This window comes from Palaemon carinicauda, chromosome 7 (genome assembly GCF_036898095.1).
Source record: "Palaemon carinicauda isolate YSFRI2023 chromosome 7, ASM3689809v2, whole genome shotgun sequence".
NCBI lineage: Eukaryota > Metazoa > Arthropoda > Malacostraca > Decapoda > Palaemonidae > Palaemon > Palaemon carinicauda.
Window position 1 is genome coordinate 167,662,164 of NC_090731.1, and position 18,576 is coordinate 167,680,739.

The following is an 18,576-nucleotide window of genomic DNA, read 5'->3' on the forward strand; positions in this document are numbered from 1 at the left end:
TCGATGAGCTGGCGATCAGCGTGCTGACGATCGGAGTGCCACAGAATAGATGAGCTGGCGGATGATTGGATAAGCTGAGGAACAGCAGTATAGTTCGACGATCGACTAGTTGGTGATAGGCGAGCTAGAGATTGGCGATCGGCGCTAGATCTGAGGGGACACTTGGAGTGCTGGCGATCGACAAATGCTTGGTTAGAGTAAGGTTCAACGATCACAGAGTTGAGAAAATGATCCGCGAGCTAGCGATCAGTGATCAGTGCAGCGAGCTAGTGGTCGGTGATCAGTGCGGCGAGCTAGTGATCATTGATCAGTGCAGCGAGCTAGCAATCAGTGATCAGTGTGGCAAGCTAGCATTAGCCGACTATTGGTGATGGGCGAGCTAGCGATCAGCAAGCTGATATTCTTGTAAACCATCAAGATAACCTGCCTAAGCTCTGCTTCCTGAAAATAATAATCAGATAAAAACAGTCAAGAAATACATTTGCATTTATTCCTTTATGTCACTAAAGCACCTACAAAAAATTAAAACTATGAAATTAAATTATTGATGAGGTGGAGGAATTAAAGAGGCACAACAGTGTAGGAACAATGTCAACTTTGAACATATATGTATGCATAGGCAATCCAATTCAACCTAAAGGAACCAGATACACTAGCATCATCTCCCAAGAGAAAGGTACTCCTGGATTCTTGTTATGGACAGTCTAGGATACATTCAGAAGCAGGAATAGGCCCTGTAAAAATCAATAGCACTGCATTAAAACAAATGCTCATATACACCAAGCCCAAGGCTAAGATTAATTCATAATCATTGACAAAATGCACGATACATATAAAGCAGACAACCTTTGTGATAAAAAAATTCACCCATATCTCCAATCTTTTAATAAATGTAATTAAAAATGTCACCCACAATTATTTAAAATAAGATACTGTATATAACAATTCCCTACAGTTACTGTATACACAAATTTGAATATCAAGAGGTTATTCTGAAGACGGAGGAGGAGTCTGTGGCGCAGCATCTCCAACCTTAGGAGGACTGGTTAACACTTCATCAATTAATCCCATTTCTTTTGCTTCTTCGGCACTCATGAATTTGTCACGTTCCATCATTGGTGCTAGAAAGAAATATAAAACAATCCCATACATAAACCATATAGTAGTTCCTACTTTATAAACAAAATATACCAGGTAAAAAACATCATGACAATGAGCAAAGAATCAGCCTTTAAACCTTCAGAAATGTCGAAGAATAAATTTGGCATTTCATGGCAAAAAAAACCATAGTACACTTAGCTCTTTGAGTCCCACTCCTAGCCAAATGATTTGACACTCAACCTTCAGGCCCTTTTTTTTTTTTTTTTTTTTTACATTTTACTTAACTCTCTTTAGCAAAAAACTATACAAGATAGGACTTTATAACATTTATTTTCGTATAGCTCACTAAATTTCCCTTCTATTGACATATAATGTTCATATTTTGTAATTTGTTCAAGTAATGTATGTAAATAATGAAATATAGGAAAAAAGTCTGGTAACTACTGGATATAAATTACATCATATAGCGCTGAATGGATTATACTGTAAATAGAGGACGTAAATTATGGTGAATGACACCCAAAGGGTTAAAACCTGTGAGCTAGTTTCTCGTAAGCTGTAATTACTGAATGAAAAAAAGTCATAACCAAGATCCAAACTAGCTCTTAACCCTTTTACCCCCGGGGTATTTGGAAATTTCCCACCCTTAACCCCCAGGGGGTTATTTTTTTCCAAGCACATTTTGCAGTATATTTTATTTAAATTGCTCTAACAGCCTTAATTTTTGTCATAGAGAGGTCAGGTTGGTCTCATTCTCTTGGAAAATGCCTGAATTTTATCAAAAAATTATCAAAAAATATGAAAAACTAATTTTTATAGCATTTTTTTGCAAGGACGTACCGGTACGTCCATGGGGGTAAAGGGATGGCTTTTGTGAAACGTACCAGTACGTCCTTTGGGGGTAAAAGGGTTAAGTGATGTTTCCTCAGTTTGTCAATCATTTTGTGATGAAGAGTTATAATAAAATCAACACAAAGAAGCAGGCCCAAAAGAAATTATACTCGTGGTAACACCGTAAACCTATTTTTTCACACTTTCTTGTTTTGAGATAGGAGTGATAAATAGCTATCAAGCATATATCAAGGGAAAGGAAATTTATTTTTTCCAATGGTGCAAAAAAACAAAATCTAAATACCAAATTAATTATTCCTACACTCACTTTCACGTTATATGGATTCCTTCTCGAAGCTGGCTAAATGTCGACCTCTTCCTTAAAAATCCAAAATTTGACACTCTTCCACTGAAATAGCCATGACCCTTCAGTAGTCTATTGTGTTAATATGGCAGTGAACAGCAAAAAGTGCGCTTGGGTATACCAAATAGTAACAGCCATTTCCTTCTTGAATTTAAAGCATTTTCAACAGCCCTTGACATCACTGGTTAGTTGCGAGTTGGGAGGGAGGCTTGATATGAACCTTAGGCAAGTATAGAAACAATTAAAAATTTATTTGTATCAATTTTATCCGAGGTTTAAATGGCTTACTCCCACACACTGATGGAGATGTGATAATGAGGAAAAGCCCTTGGGCCTTCATCTTCCGAAGAGAACGAGTCCGACGAGAAGGAGGAGAATGATGACGGGGAGGAAGACGAGCCTGCCGAGTCCACTGATACAGTACATCTAATGCTGCTGGGGGATCCTCGTGTCGTTCCACTGGCGAAGGAGGCTGCAGAAAGACGGGCGGGAGCGTTGACGACGGCGCCAAGGGAGACCGAGGAGCTTCCTTGGGAGCGAACCAGTTGTCGAACTCTTCCTCTAGTCTCAAGGGCGACCTGAAGGGCGTCCTGGGGGCCGTCCAGGCAATGGAACCGGAATTCGACGACCCTGCTTCTTTTTCCGCTTCTCCCCCAGTCGCTGAAGCACCTGAAACACATACCCATGATGCGGGCGAAGGGGCCGTAGCGGCCTTCCCCCCCACATCGGATCTTCGACCGAGACGGGTCCTGTGGGCACCAGGATCTCGTCTCCCGAGCACACTCCCGCCCCTCCTTCAGGCATCCCCCCCCCCATGCCTGAACCGACACAACATCCCCCACATCAGGAATATCAGACACTTGGGGAAGGTCAATGGGCCGCTTCCCTGCAACGGACTAACCTCGTCCCCTACTCTGGTTAGGGTAAGGCGGAAGGTAACTCCTCTCCGACTGGGCATCGGGCGACGCTATGGCGAGGAGATGCTAGCCTTATTGGGCGATCTCTTGGTTGCCTTCTTTTTCTTGGTTCCGTAGAGAACCCACTGAACCTCGGACCAAGACTCGCACTCCGGACACGTGGCTGTAGGGGAACAAACACTGCCCCTACACGTAGAACACAAGGTGAGAGGGTCGACCTCCGGCTTGGACAGAAACACACCACAAGATTTAACGGCCATAGGCCCGGGGCAACGACGAGGATGCTCCATAATATTACACTAAAGCACCAAACGAAACAGGCACACAGAGGAAAGAGGTGGATAAGGATAGGGTTGAACACGTGGGTACCACGTGGGGACACAAAGGGTCGCACTGGGTGAAGACAGCGCGGCGAGATGTTAATCACGATGCGACCAGAAACTTACTGGTGACCGAGACCTGGCCACACACGCTTACTGACCCGGGTCGCGTCAGGGCGCGTATTCATCCGCTAGAGAGAGACCCACTATAGAAAACGGAGATAGGGGAAACTACACAAAATTCTGGTCGGTTGGGAGGAGATCCCAGATACTCCTAAGAAAGTAGTTCGAGGTAAGTACTCTGTGTTGGAACAAACATATTTTTAATACTTAACACTGGAACAATATAGCTACCACAATACCCAGAACAGCAACTCTCACTGATGAAATCTGTTAAACTATAATTCAATGACCTTTAATACAAATCACCCACTAATACATACCCGATACCATATACAGTAAAATATCACATGTAGCTACCACCACACCTAACATCTAGCAACTCTCTAAGAAAGAAAACCAGTCTTCTTCAAAATACTGTAGTGCTTGGTATAACAGATTTGGTACGCCACTGAGCTGCTATGAAAACTCTTTCCCAAGAAAGATTTCTACACAAATTAAGGGAGGAAACTGCAGTTCTAATATCAAGAACCTGAACCTATTAAGTCCCTCATCTGACCTGAGTGCACTAAATAAAAAAAGACACTGCAATCTTAGAATGAGAATGCCTTGGAGACCTAGCCCCCAAAAATGAATTAAGAACCTTTTCCCTGATGCTTTAAGTTTTGTCTAAATAAAACTTAACTGATTTAATCGGGCAAAGAAAACGATACCCTGAAATAAAAAGTCTTTTCCTCCAATGTGGATAAATTAAAGATTAATTATCTTGAAATAATTCTTATTTCAAACGGTATGTATGAGACTACAGTGAACCCTCGCTACTTCGCGGTTCGACCATCACGGATTCACCACTTCGCGGATTTTTTCCATAACCCATATGTATACAGTAATATATATATATATATATATATATATATATATATATATATATATATATATATATATATATATATATATATATATATATATATATATATATATATATATATATATATATATATATATATATATATATATATATATATATATATATATATATATATATGTATGCATGTATTTATGTATATATGTAGGTACTGTATGTATATGTGTATACATATAAATATATATATATATATACACACACACATACATATATATATATATATATATATATATATATATATATATATATATATATATATATATATATATATATATATATATATATATATATATATATCTATATATCTAAAGTAGGAAGATGTGATTTAGTTCTAAGGGAAAAGTATGGGAAATATGTCTGGGTAATAAGCAAAGCTCTACCTCCAGTTTGTTTCTACATTATGATCAGAGATAAATGTAAACAAAACATTGGTTGCCATTTTTTATCGTGCTTTTTAGCATGTTTAGGAAATGCATGATATAAAATCACCTTTAATATTTGTGCCTGTTTTAGTTTAGGGTACTGTAGTACATGCATTAAGTGTTCTGTACATTAAAGGGTGGTTTGTTAACAGTACTACGTACAAGGGAAGGTTTTAAAAGTCTGAATATACATGTTGAATAAACAGGTAAATATGGTGTCACTACTTCGCGGATTTTCACCTATCGCGGCCGCGACTGGAACCTATCTACCGCGATAAACGAGGGTTCACTGTAAAGCTTTTTATCCACATGGTCATGACACAGCATTCTTTGAAAACATCCGTGAAAAGACACAGCTGGGATCTTTACTTCCCACAATACACCCTGAGCAAAACAAAGAGGATCATCCCATTTTACCAGTTCTATTTGGTTCTGAACCATTGAAACACAAATCGTGTCCAGATCGGAAGACCTATCAATGACAACCGAGATGTATCTGGAAATCCCTTATCTTTGCCACACCCACTGAAAAGAATTTCTTGAGATATGCCATCATCTCTAGGAGCCTCATCCCCTTATGAACCAACATCACTTTAATTTGCTTGAATTTTTCAAATAAATGCAGCAAGAACTGAATACTCTATTTTCCGATGTAAAAGCTAGAAATGGAACTTTTGCCAAGATCCTACCCAAATATAGCACCTACTTGAGTCAGTATCAAAGGGGACTTTTTCACATTAACTAGAACTCCAAACCTCCTCAATAACCTTAGCAACTATATCTGATGGCTCAAATTTTTTTTTGGGATGTGTTCAAAATTGCCAATAAACAGAAATATCAACCATTTTAAGATTGGAGCATCAACCTGATGAATACCCGAAGGGCACTCCTAATTCCAGAGCACAGGCACTTTAATTGATTTATTTTCGAGTCACCCACGAACCAAAGTAATTTCCTAAAGTCAGAATGAATGGGAACAAGAAAATAAGCATCTATTTAATCTATCAAAAATATCCAACACCCTTTCCTTCATGCCACCAGGACTGTCGGAGGAGTTCCCATAAAAAACTCTGAAAGAACTGTAAACTTGTTTAGAATCAACATCTAGAACTGACCTCCAAAACCTTAATGCCTTGGCCACTTTGAACCTGTAGTAAAACTCTAGGGATAGATCCAAGACTTCCTCTATATCTTTCCTGGAAGTTTTGTAATTTCTAATTTCAACATATGGGAATTGGCCAAATTGTTAAGGTAACAAGGAAAAATAATGGGTTCCCTTCACAGTCGAGGGTTCGGGAACCGAGGAATTTTATATCCCTCTCTTACCATCAATAGACCCGACAGGTTTAGGGTGAAGGTTTTCCCGAACCTGTTTAAGTGGAAATGCCTTCGCCCAACCAGGATTTCTTCGTAGGGACATTTATTAAGTTCTCCTATAAAATTAAGGAGTCCTGTTGGTACTTCTTCCGGGCATTCCGTTAGCCTGAAATCCCAAAAACCTATCACTGTTCTGATAAATCTCCTTTGGAAGTAAAGTGGAACTGTCTTGAGGAGGGACAGGACAGTAATGAGAAAACAGATTTCAAATCATGTTTTGTTCCTTTGGAATCCTAATCTACACCACCATCAATCTTACCTTGATCCAAAATGGGAACCAAAAGAGAAGTTATCAAAGACTGCTTCTGTGTATCAGTATCCATCCCAACCATTGAGGAACAGTTCCGTATACTTAATAAGTAAAAATTGTCACAGGTTCTCGAGTGCCATCTGAAATAGTTCTATCCTAACAGATTAAATAATCTTATTTAAGGAAAAGATACTGGTGTCCCCAAAATGTTCCTAAAGTTAAAAATAACCCCTACTATAGAATCTACAAGAGAGAACTTCAAATAAATTTGCCAGGATATTACCCACAAACATCTTTTGAGACAACCAACCCACAAAACCAGTATTCATTGAATTAATTTTATTGACATTCACCAGGGATTCTAATAAATTAGCTTGATCTGAGGCAATAATAGGGTTAAGCAAATTATTTGTTTTATAAATCAAGGAATGCTTCTGAGCGAGATAAGGTTTTAACAAAAATAACAACAGATAGGAAGAAGCATTAAAAACTTTTCTTCCACTGAGACATTAATTTATCCTCTTTGTTTATAAAAATACTATAAAACTTGTGAGCATAAGAAGTCTTGGTATTTGCAGAAGCAGCCTTAGATGACATGGTAGAATAAGTATCATCAGGCATTGCCTGAATTTACCTATTCCGGCACATTTCCGCAATAACCTTTCATAACAACCGAAACAGTGATAGATCCTCTGTGCCGATGTCTTCCATGACATCTGCCTAACCTTCTGGGTGATGCTCTGTTGAAGCAACAAAAGGAACAAATGATTTCCTTTTTGTTTACAACTAGCGGTAACCTTCGCTCCTGGGTTAGGCAAAGGAGACTCATGATTCTTTTCAACCTTCAAAGTACTGGCACCAATCTTAATAACACCAGTGAAAAATGTTATTTTCATTAGTAAAATAAATTTTTGAATATACTTACCCGATGATCATGTAGCTGTCAACTCTGTTGCCCGACAGAAATCTAAGGTCGGGATACGCCAGCGATCGCTATACAGGTGGGGGTGTACACAACAGCGCCATCTGTGAGCAGGTACTCAAGTACTTCTTGTCAACAAGAACTCAATTTTCTCCTCGGTCCACTGGTTCTCTATGGGGAGGAAGGGCGGGTCCTTAAATTCATGATCATCGGGTAAGTATATTCAAAAATTTATTTTACTAATGAAAATAACATTTTTCAATATTAATCTTACCCGATGATCATGTAGCTGATTCACACCCAGGGTGGTGGGTGGAGACCAGCATACATGTTAACATTAGAAGCTAAGTATCCCGTATCTTATTTTAGCAGTTATTCAAAATAACAAACAAAATAAATAAGTACCTGGTAAGGAAGTCGACTTGAACCATTACTCTGCCTTTTTAAGTACGTCTTCCTTACTGAGCCTAGCAATCCTCTTAGGATGCTGAGCGACTCCTAGGTGCTGAAGTATGAAGGGCTGCAACCCATACTAAAGGACCTCATCACAACCTCTAATCTAGGCGCTTCTCAAGAAAGAATTTGACCACCCGCCAAATCAACCAGGATGCGGAAGGCTTCTTAGCCTTCCGGACAACCCAGAAATATTTCAAGAGAAAGATTAAAAAGGTTCTGGAATTAGGGAATTGTAGTGGTGGAGCCCCCACCACTACTGCACTCGTTGCTACGAATGGTCCCAGAGTGTAGCAGTTCTCGTAAAGAGACTGGACATTCTTAAGATAAAAGACGCGAACACTGATTAGCTTTTCCAAAAAGTTGCGTCGAATATATTTTGCAGAGATCTATTTTGTTTAAAGGTCACGGAAGTTGTGACAGCTCTAACTTCGTGTGTCCTTACCTTCAGCCAAGCTTGGTCTTCCTCATTCAGAAGGGAATGAGCTTCTCGTATTAACAGTCTGAAAATAATAGGATAAAGAATTCTCTGACATAGGCAAAGATGAATTCTTAACTGAACACCATAAAGCTTCAGACGGGCCTCGTAAAGGTTTTTAAAATAGAACTTAAGAGCTCTTACAGGACATAATACTCTTTCTAGTTCATTCCAACCATACGATAAGTTTGGAATAACGAACGATATTGGTCAAGGCCGAGAAGGCAGCTCGTGTTTGGCTAGAAAACCAAGATGTAGAACATGTAGCCGTTTCGGATGAAAATCCGATGTTCTTGCTGAAGGCATGAATCTCACTGACTCTTTTAGCTGTGGTGAAGCATATCAGGAAAAGAGTCTTAAAGGTGAGATCTTTCAGGGGGGCTGATTGAAGTGGTTCGAACCTGTCTAACATAAGGAATCTTAGAACCACGTCTAAATTCCAACCAGGTGTAACCAAACGACGCTCCTTCGTGGTCTCAAAAGACTTAAGGAGGTCCTGTAGATCTTTATTGTTGGAAAGATCTAAGCCTTTGTGACGGAAGACTGATGCCAACATGCTTCTGTAACCCTTGAAAGTGGGAGCTGAAAGAGATCGCTCTTTCCTCAGATATAAGAGGAAGTCAGCTATTTGAGTTACAGAGGTACTGGTCGAGGATATGGATACTGACTTGCACCAGTTTAGGAAGATTTCCCACTTCGATTGGTAGACTCTAAGGGTGGATGTACTCCTTGCTCTAACAATCGCTCTGGTTGCCTCCTTCGAAAAACCTCTAGTTCTCGAGAGTCTTTCGATACTCTGAAGGCAGTGAGACGAAGAGCGTGGAGGCCTTGGAGTACCTTCTTACGCGTGGCAGACGTAGCAGGTCCACCCTTAGGGGAAGAGTTCTGGGAACGTCTACTAGCCATCGAAGTACCTCGGTAAGTTATTCTCTCGCGGGCCAGAGGGAAGCAACTAGTGTCAACTTTGTCCCATCGTGAGAGGCGAACTTCTGCAGTACCTTGTTGACAATCTAGAACGGAGGGAATGCATATAGATCTAGATGAGACTAATCTAGTAGAAAGGCAACTAAAAGAACCACTGCTGGGTCCGGGATAGGTGAGCAAAGTATTGAGAGCCTCTTGGACATCGAGGTTGCGAAGAGATCTATGGTTGGCTGGCCCCAGGTGACCCAAAGTCTCTTGCATACATCTCTGTGGAGGGTCCAATATGTTGGAATTATTGTCCCTTCCTACTGAGACAATCTGCTAAGACATTCAAGTTGCCTTGGAAGAAACTTGTTACTAGTGAAAAGTCTAGACCTGTTGAACAGGAGAGGAGGTCACTAGCGAACTCGCACCATGTCAGAGAGTAGGTCCCTCCTTGCTAGGAGATGAACATCAAAGCAGGGAGTTGTCCGTGTTGACCTCCACTACTTTGTCTTGAAGGAGAGACCTGAAGCTTTTCCAGGTCAGACGTACTGCCAGAAGCTTCTTGCAGTTAAAATGCATTGTCCTTTGACTCGAGTTCCATAATCCCGAGCATTCCCTACCGCCTAAGGTCGCACCCCAGCCTACGTCCGATGCGTCTGAGAAGAGAACGTGGTTGGGAGTCTGAACAGTCAGGGGAAGACCCTATAAAAGGTTGATAAAGTCCTATCATCAGGTTAGACCAGACTTATCTTCCGGAAACCGGGATCGAGACCGCTTCTAGCGTCTTGTCCTTTTCCAGTGAAGAGCTAGATGAAACCGAAGAGGACGGAGGTGTAGTCTTCCAAGAGACACCAATTGAACCACGGATGACAGTGTCCTAACCAGACTCATCCACAGCCTGACAGGGCCGTATTCCTTCTTCAGCATCTTCTGGATGGATAGCAGGGCTGGGGGCTGATCGTCTTGTTCAGCCATGTCCTCATCAGAGGGTTCCTCATCCGAAACTGATGAGGAAACGGCAACGGAGTGGGCAACGTCTGACTCGCTGAATCCGGTCGCACTGGTGGATGCGTGACAGAGCCGGACACAAGATCATGGTACTGCTGCACAGTCTGTGAACTGTCAACCATGGGGATGCGAGGAAGTACAGCGACAACCCGAAACTGTCTAGACTGTCTGGGTAGTGCAGACAACCCCTTATCGGGTTGCTGAGGTTGCCGCACTGCGTCACAACACGTCACCTCTGCTGGTTGTTGAACGTCTTCCCAGTGACACACTGAACGTCCACAACCACCTCCGAGAGTAGCTTAACGTCAACGTGCGACTGGCAACCCACACTGGGTCGCACCGGTGGAGGAACCATCTCAACTGGCGGACGTGAGTAGGATACCTCAGCGTCAACAGGGCGTACAACCAACCGGTAGGAAGGTCGTTGGCAAGAAGGTTCTTCTCCGTAAAAAATCCTCTAACAAGGACTAAGCTTGGACTGCATGTCTTGCAACAAAGCCCAAGGTCTATGGAAGCAGGTGTGGCAACAGACGGGGTTAGCGACTGAAGCGGAACCATTTACTCTCCCTGGAAGCATGTTATGCTTTAATTAAAGTCCATAGGAGGCTAAGCAGCTTAAGGCTCCTCTCCCAATGGCAGAGTCCTCAAGGGAATATCAGAAGGAGGGAGAAAAGCACTTTCTCATCTACAGGAACCATGTCCGAGAAAAGCTAGGTATCTCAGTGAGGGTTTCACTGGTGCAAAAGCAGCAGACCAGAAGGCAACGTTATGAAACTGCTTGACAGTCTGTGAACTGTCAAAAACTGAACTGTCAACCACAACAGGAGCGTGAGGACATACAGCACTGGTGTATTAGTAGCAGACCAGAAGGCAACGTCATGTAACTGTTTGACAGTCTGTGAGTTGGCAACAACCAAAGTTGTGTGGGGAAGCCTCAACTCCTGACTGACTAGTTTGCTGCGGGCGAGTGGCGGTAACCACAGTGTGTTGCGGAGGCTGACACACCGTGTCAAAACACGGCAGCTTGTGGTAGCTCACGCACGGCAACGGAGTGCTCCGTGTGTCTGTGGGAGTCATCATACATCTGGCAGGGTTGACTGTGCATGGGTGGAGGAGCTCTCACAACAAGAGTGTGGGAGCAGTAAGCCATGCCGGGCGCACAACCGTGGTAGGTGTAGGCCCACGGGTGCATCGTCAACCTTCTCCGCAGTCGGAGTGTGGGAGCTGGCAACAACAAAAGCGGAGTGTTGGTGCGTGGGAGGGACTGCCGTGGGTTGCGGAGCATGCCGTATGGGATGCGGAGCATGCCGCATGGGTTGCGGAGCATGCCGCATTGTGTCAAAACACGGCAGCTCTACAGCACCTTCCCACTGCTGATGCGGTAGCTCACGCATGTCAATGGAGGGTGCAGCATGAACATGCGTCTGGCAGGGTCGACTGCGCATCGGAGGTGGAGCTCTCACAGGTGGAGTGTGGGAGCAGGCAGCCGCAGTATCTGCTGAGCGCACAACCGTGGCAGGTTGTAGATTAACAAGTGCATTGTCAACCTTCCAACACGATACTCCTGCATGAAGGAGCAAGCTGAGACTGTATAGTCTGCAGCATGGACCACTAGGGTCTATGAAAGACGGCAACAAACGGAGCTACTGTCCGTTGTGACTGAGGGTCTAAAACAGCTGGTGCGGCAACAGACGGAGTTACTGCCTGTTGCGGTACCACCTTGCCTCTCTTGGGAGGTGTACAGTCGTCGGATGACTGGAGCGAGTCCGAACTGACCCAGTTTCTACACCTAGGCCGTTGGACTTGCGCGGAAGGGACCGACTTGCACTTAAAAGCTGCAAGATTTGGTCCATGGTTTCTGCGAGAAACCTCTTCCGCAGACGAGGAATAAATGGGCTCTCTCGTCTTTGTGTGGGTGGGGTGATCACGTCGGCAACGTGTGTAGATACACCCGAAACCACGGAGGGAAACATCTGTTCGTCGATCAAGACCTGTGGAACCCATAAGTCCTTCGACATTACTTCTCCCCTGGGCTTGGGAGCTTGTAAGAGGTATCGGACTAGGTGAACAACTGGCACGAACAGACGAACCCTCAAACGCAACACTGTAACACTTTGCGCATATCACTTTATCACTTTTGATTTTCTGTTTGCACTTATTTCACTGAACTCGAAACTTTAAGTGATTTGTACCTGAAACACGCAATCCTATCCTTCATTAAAAGGTAGTAATTGCGAAAACAGTTTTACAATGTAACAGAAAAACATAATGAAAGATAAAGAATTCAGTGGCTGGAAAAGAGACTAAACACTAGATCAAATAAACTACGTTTAAAATCTCTCACCGCATAAAGCCTGGGAACAAGAATAAAACTCTAGAAACGTTTTACCTTCTTCCCCTATAGCGACTAGGGAGAAGAGTAAAAAACGAGAACAACGTTTCCCGCTTGAACGAAACGTTTATTCTCCTCTCTCCCCCTCCGTCTCTATCTCTCTCTCTCTCTCTCTTGACTTAGAACCTGAGAGATGAGCCCAATTATATATCGTTAAAACATATCATTTGTTAAAGGAAAAAAAAACTGAAAGGTTTCCCAAATAAAAAGTTCCTTTATTAGAATTAAAACCATTTAAGCTAAGAAAGAATGAACGAAACGCTAGAATCGGTTTACTCTTACTGCAACGTGAAACCGTGAAATACTCTCTCTCTATCGTAACGATAGAGCGCATGTTGAACGTTCTGAACGTCAACAACTGCGGAGACTAAACTAAACGTTAGTTCATCTTTGAAAACAGTACGAGACTATCAAAGAAATTCTTTCAAAAACATTAAAAATAAACTAGCATAAATTCTTAAAAGGAAATACGATATGACGGGCTCAATGTTAATTAACTACGGTTCCAAGTAAGGACCGCCTACTATTAGGAAAGGTCGCATATAAACAAACATAAAAATTAACTTTTATAAGTTTATAATAACTGGAAAGTTAATCGAAGAGGCCTATAAATGGCGGAGAGATATAAAATAAATCTATAACTTTGTTAAGCAAAATTACCAAAAACCTAAACACACTTCCGTCTAAGGGAAGGGTCGGTCATTTAAAAGTGAAAGAGAGTCTATACTCTCTTCGTCACCAACACTTCCGTCTAAGGGAAGGGTCGGCCATTTAAAAGTGAAAGAGAGTCCATACTCTCTTCGTCACCATAATTAATCTATCCAAAACGAGTTCAAGTTTTGAAATGAAGATAAAAACCCCTGCATAGCGAAAGCTCAAAACTGGAATAGTGTACTTCACCAAAAAGTTGTGAAAACAAATCCAGTTAGGGACGGCGTATTAGTAGGTCTTGCCGGTGGCACGATAGAGGAAAAATTGAGTTCTTGTTGACAAGAAGTACTTGAGTACCTGCTCACAGATGGCGCTGTTGTGTACACCCCCACCTGTATAGCGATCGCTGGCGTATCCCGACCTTAGATTTCTGTCGGGCAACAGAGTTGACAGCTACATGATCATCGGGTAAGATTAATATTGAAAATTAGAGATTTGCTATTGGCCATGCCTACATTAGTTGGTATGGTATCGACTGCCATCCGAGTCATGATGCAACAATTTTTCAGCTTTTGCCGAAAATTTTAAAAATATTCAAATTTGCATACCCATCACTTGCGATACACCACGCTAATAATATTGGCACAAAGAGATTGCCCAGGAGCACTTACTTTAGCGTATGGACAGACATTAGAATGCAAACTACCAGCCTAGTCTTCTATATCCAAATCTGGTGATCTTATATAGAGATAATGACAATAATAACACAGTCACATTCTTAGGCAATCTGTTTCTTCTTAAATGAAAGGGTGAAAATAACCATTATCTTCATCTACAGAGTACTATGTATGATACACTGTAAGTAGTGGCCTCAAAATAAGCTATATACTGTACTCACATATACATATCATTGAGGTAACAAAATAGAGGAAGCATTAAAAAGAAAATATAAAAAGTACTAGTGCAAGAAGACCGAAGTAAGAAATAATAACACCACATATTGGAACACATTAAATAAGTATCATTTACACTAAAAATGGGTTTCAAGCCAAGGGAACACTAAATGCTTACAGACTTGAACTCCCTACTTGAAGGACAAAAGGTTTGTATACAGGTAGGAAAAACTAGTAGTTTAATAGCCACTCAACTTTTCTTCCTCACGTCAACTCCACAGTAAAACATTACGTTTTGTTTCAATACTCACCCATCTTTTCTAATGGTACTCCTGTATGTTTAACATATATCAAATTCAATTTTTCCTTTAGTCGCATAATTTCCTCGGCTTGAATCTGAATGTCTGTAGCTTGGCCCTGAAAAATAAACAAAATTACCAGCAAGTGTTACAAACTTCAATAACATCATTATTAAGTTTAAGAGAAGAGGCAAAATTATTGTACAGTACTCTATAAACTCCATTAATAGATACTACACAAAAATAAATCACAATAAAATTAAATCATAACCAAAAAAAAAAAAAAAAATTAACCCAATTTTACCAAATTAGTTTACAAGCCCTTGATTTACATATGCCTATTTCCTCCTAAAGAAATACACAAGGCAAATATCTAAAGCAATTCTTTTTTAAAACAGAAAATTGTGTAACTATAAAAGTTTTCACACAAATTAGCAGCAATTATGATATGCAGTGCTTGTTCTTAATATTTAGCATCAGTAATGTTATACCTATGGACTAATTTAGAAGTATAAACTATTTTGGCTAACATCTTGGTGATGGGAAAAATCTTGGCAGGATGGGTAAAACAAGTATGGAACTACCGTATCAGGACTACTCATTTCAAGGCTTATAAAAAAATATCTACTGTCCGAAAAAGTAACACCTAACGAGACATGGGCTCAACCACTTTCATACTGGATCACAAGTTTAAAATTAATAGTAATGAAATCACCACTGTTCTCCACTAAATAGAAAAATCAAAGAAATTGGTGTTATTCACTAAGATCATGTACCCTGTGGTTTGGGATTACTAAGGAGTTATCCTGAGTGATTACTCAGAAAAGGGTAAAACCATCAATTTGAGGTACCTGTAAATTATGTATTATAACTGCTGTTTAAGAAATAAATTAAGACAAACCATCGAGGAAAGCTGTTAGTGGGTCTGCCGTTGCTTCAGGGCATTATGGAGATAATTAATAAATTTGGGTCATAAAACCCAGCACGGACCAGCTGGGAGCCATTCAGTGCTCATGTGCAGCTGGGCAAAAACCATGCAGTTACAATATGAAGTCAAAGTTGAGTAGGTGGATAGGAAGATGGAGGAAAGGAAGAAAGCAGTCACAGAGGAATACTTAAAGGCTATATAGCGAGCGCAGCTGAAGGTCAAAACGATGCTGCAAAGACCTTCAAGTAATGCCTACTGTCCCCTCCTTGAAGTACAAGTGTTCCCAACTATTAACCCTGTTCATAAAGAGCAGATGATATTGGCTGAAGCTGCTGAAAGTGACCTAGGATTCTTGGTTCATACCTTTAACTTGCCCAACCTGGCACAACCTTAGTCTGATTTCTATTTGCTTCCTAAACTCAAATCAAATTTGTATAGTTTAGTCACCACCTTAAGACATAACCTGGAAGGCTACATGAAGGGAACAGACGCAATCTGCTTTCATACCAGATTGGATTGAATTTATGGACTACATAACCCAAAACTTGGGTCTTTGAGGCCATTTAGTGCACAAGTGCATCTAGGGTAAAACCATAAAGTTTCGCAAAGTGGTAAAGGTTAGAGGAGGTTGGTCAGCAAGATGGATGAGAGGAAACAAGAACAGTGGTAGAGTAGAAGAATATAAAGCAAGTGCAGAGGGATTACACAATAAGATATCAATGTACTTAGCACTGGTGGACAGATTTCATTGAAGTTAGGCAAGAGCATTGGTGGACAGTTGCACTGATGTTGAGCAATAGAATAAAATACTGTAAAAGCAAAAATCTGTCTTTCTCCTGTGATGTTCTCTGTGAGGCGCCATGAACATCTTAAACAGAAACTAAGCTGAACAAAAGGAAACGTAAATCAAATAAGACAATATTACCTACTTGTTAAATACTGGACTTTGAAACTGCTAGGATTCCTGGACTTGACCATATCCGAAAATACATGGCAGTTGTAAGGTTATGGTATACATTTTGTATGGAAACCTTACTAAAGTCTGCTTGATAAAAATTTATTTCTATACATTAAAAATCTGAGCTTACCTGAGCTCCACCATGGGGCTGATGAATCATAATGCGCGAATGAGGTAAAGAGTGTCTCATGCCTGGGCTACCAGCTGCCAAAAGAAGAGAAGCCATGGAACAAGCTTGTCCAACACACCAAGTAGCAATTGGTGGTTGTACATACTGCATTGTGTCATATATTCCTAAGCCAGCGGTGACAACTCCTCCAGGACTGAAAGTGTAAAAACATTGTTCATATAATATTAATTCAATAAAAATAAAACAAACAGCATCCATTACATAATATTAGATTAAAATTAGATTTGCATGTGATGGGTACATCACTAGACATGAGTAAAATAAATAAAAAAAATTTTGAATCCATAACTCCCAGAGTTCTCAGCTGGTCAGAACCACTAGCCACTGACAATTAAAACCAAGCCAAATCAAGTATAATTAAAATAAACATTTATACTCTATGATTGTAGTCAGGGGGTCTCTCAAGCATCCTCCATATATTTTTTTTTTCCTACGTAACCACGTCTTCCAGTAAGAAAACTTAAAAAAAAAATGCACAATCTTCATTTAGGTAAAGCTGTTTTTTTATCAACTCTCATAATTCTAATTTGTAGCTTAACAAGACCATTCAGTTAAAACTTTGTCCACACTAGCACAACTAGCTTTACCATTCTGAAGATGACATGCTCAATTTTTTCTTAAACCTTTGAGGATCAAATGACATACTTTGGCGTCATCCATTCAAGTAACGGTAGGTGCTATAGAGAAAATTTATTCACCTTTCTCATACAATTTTCAGCTTCTTTCTATCTTTATTCCTTTGTTAGTTACACTACGAAATATCAATATAAGTAGGTTGACGGTGACATATAAGTCATGAACCTAAGCTGGGGTAACCAGTGGGTTAAGAAAATGCCTTGAACCCCATCCATACATTACCTATTTTCTTGATATAACAAATAATAACATCCTCATTATACTAACTATATTCCAAGATGAGAAATAATGAAGAGAAGGGGGAGCCCCAGGAAGAGCAAAGCTAGTCTAAAATGCACAATGTAAAGTAGAGCTGCTGATGATATTCTTGCTGCTTCCAGCACAAATTACTACTACTACTACTGCTAGCTAAGCTCCAACCTCAGTTGGAAAAGCAGGATTCTATAAGCCCAAGGGCTCCAATAGGAAAAAATAGCCCAGTAAGGAAAGCAAATAAGGAAACAGATAGAATAGAGTGCTTGAGTGTGCAGTACTCTCAAGCAATATAACTCTAACCCAAGACAGTGGAAAACCATGGTACAGAGGTTATGGCACTACTCAAGACTCGAGAACAATGGATTGATTTTGGAGTGTCCTTCATGAAGAGCTGCTTACCATAGCTAGTCTCTTCTACCCTTAATGAGTGGAAAGTAACCCCCTGAACAAATACAGCGTGGTGAAGAAGAAATTTTGTGATCTTAGTGCTCTCAGGTGTATGAAGAAAGAGAACGTGTAAAGAATAGGCCAGACTATTCAGCATAAGTGTAGGCAAAGAAAAAACGAGCCATAACCAGAGGGATCAAATATTCAGTAGTACTATCTCGCCAATCAAAAGACCTAATAATGGACGAGTGGTAGTATCTCAATGGGTGGCTGGAGCTTTGGTCAACCTATTACATAAACAATAAGAAATAAAAAATTTTAATTAATTTTTATTTTTCCTAACATACTTACCGAGAACTACTTTCTTAGGAGTTACCTGTAATCTCCTCTCTACCGACCAGAGTTTTGTGTAGGGTACCCTCAATCCCGTTTTCTATGGAGGCCTACCCCGGCATTAGAGAATGTGCCCCAAGTAGGCTTTGCGCTAGGTCGATGTCCGCTTGGGTCGATAACGCCAGTAAGTTCTATTGATGTAGCACAATACTTACAAGGGCAGAGGGGCACTCGGGGAAGGAAGGGAGGGCCATTAC

General features: G+C 40.8%; 1 protein-coding gene across 1 annotated transcript in view; it reads right to left on the bottom strand.

Annotated features, from left to right (window-relative positions):
• Positions 1 to 870: 870 nt before the first annotated feature.
• Positions 871 to 18,576, bottom strand: part of ClpP (Caseinolytic protease proteolytic subunit) — a 39,108-nt gene continuing 21,402 nt past the window's right edge. The window contains exons 4-6 of the mRNA XM_068377124.1: positions 16,649 to 16,841; positions 14,645 to 14,750; positions 871 to 1,121 (exon numbers count right to left, since the gene is read on the bottom strand). Of these exons, the coding sequence (XP_068233225.1) occupies positions 988 to 1,121; positions 14,645 to 14,750; positions 16,649 to 16,841 (433 nt within the window). The 3' untranslated portion in view covers positions 871 to 987. The remainder of the gene's footprint in view (positions 1,122 to 14,644; positions 14,751 to 16,648; positions 16,842 to 18,576) is intronic.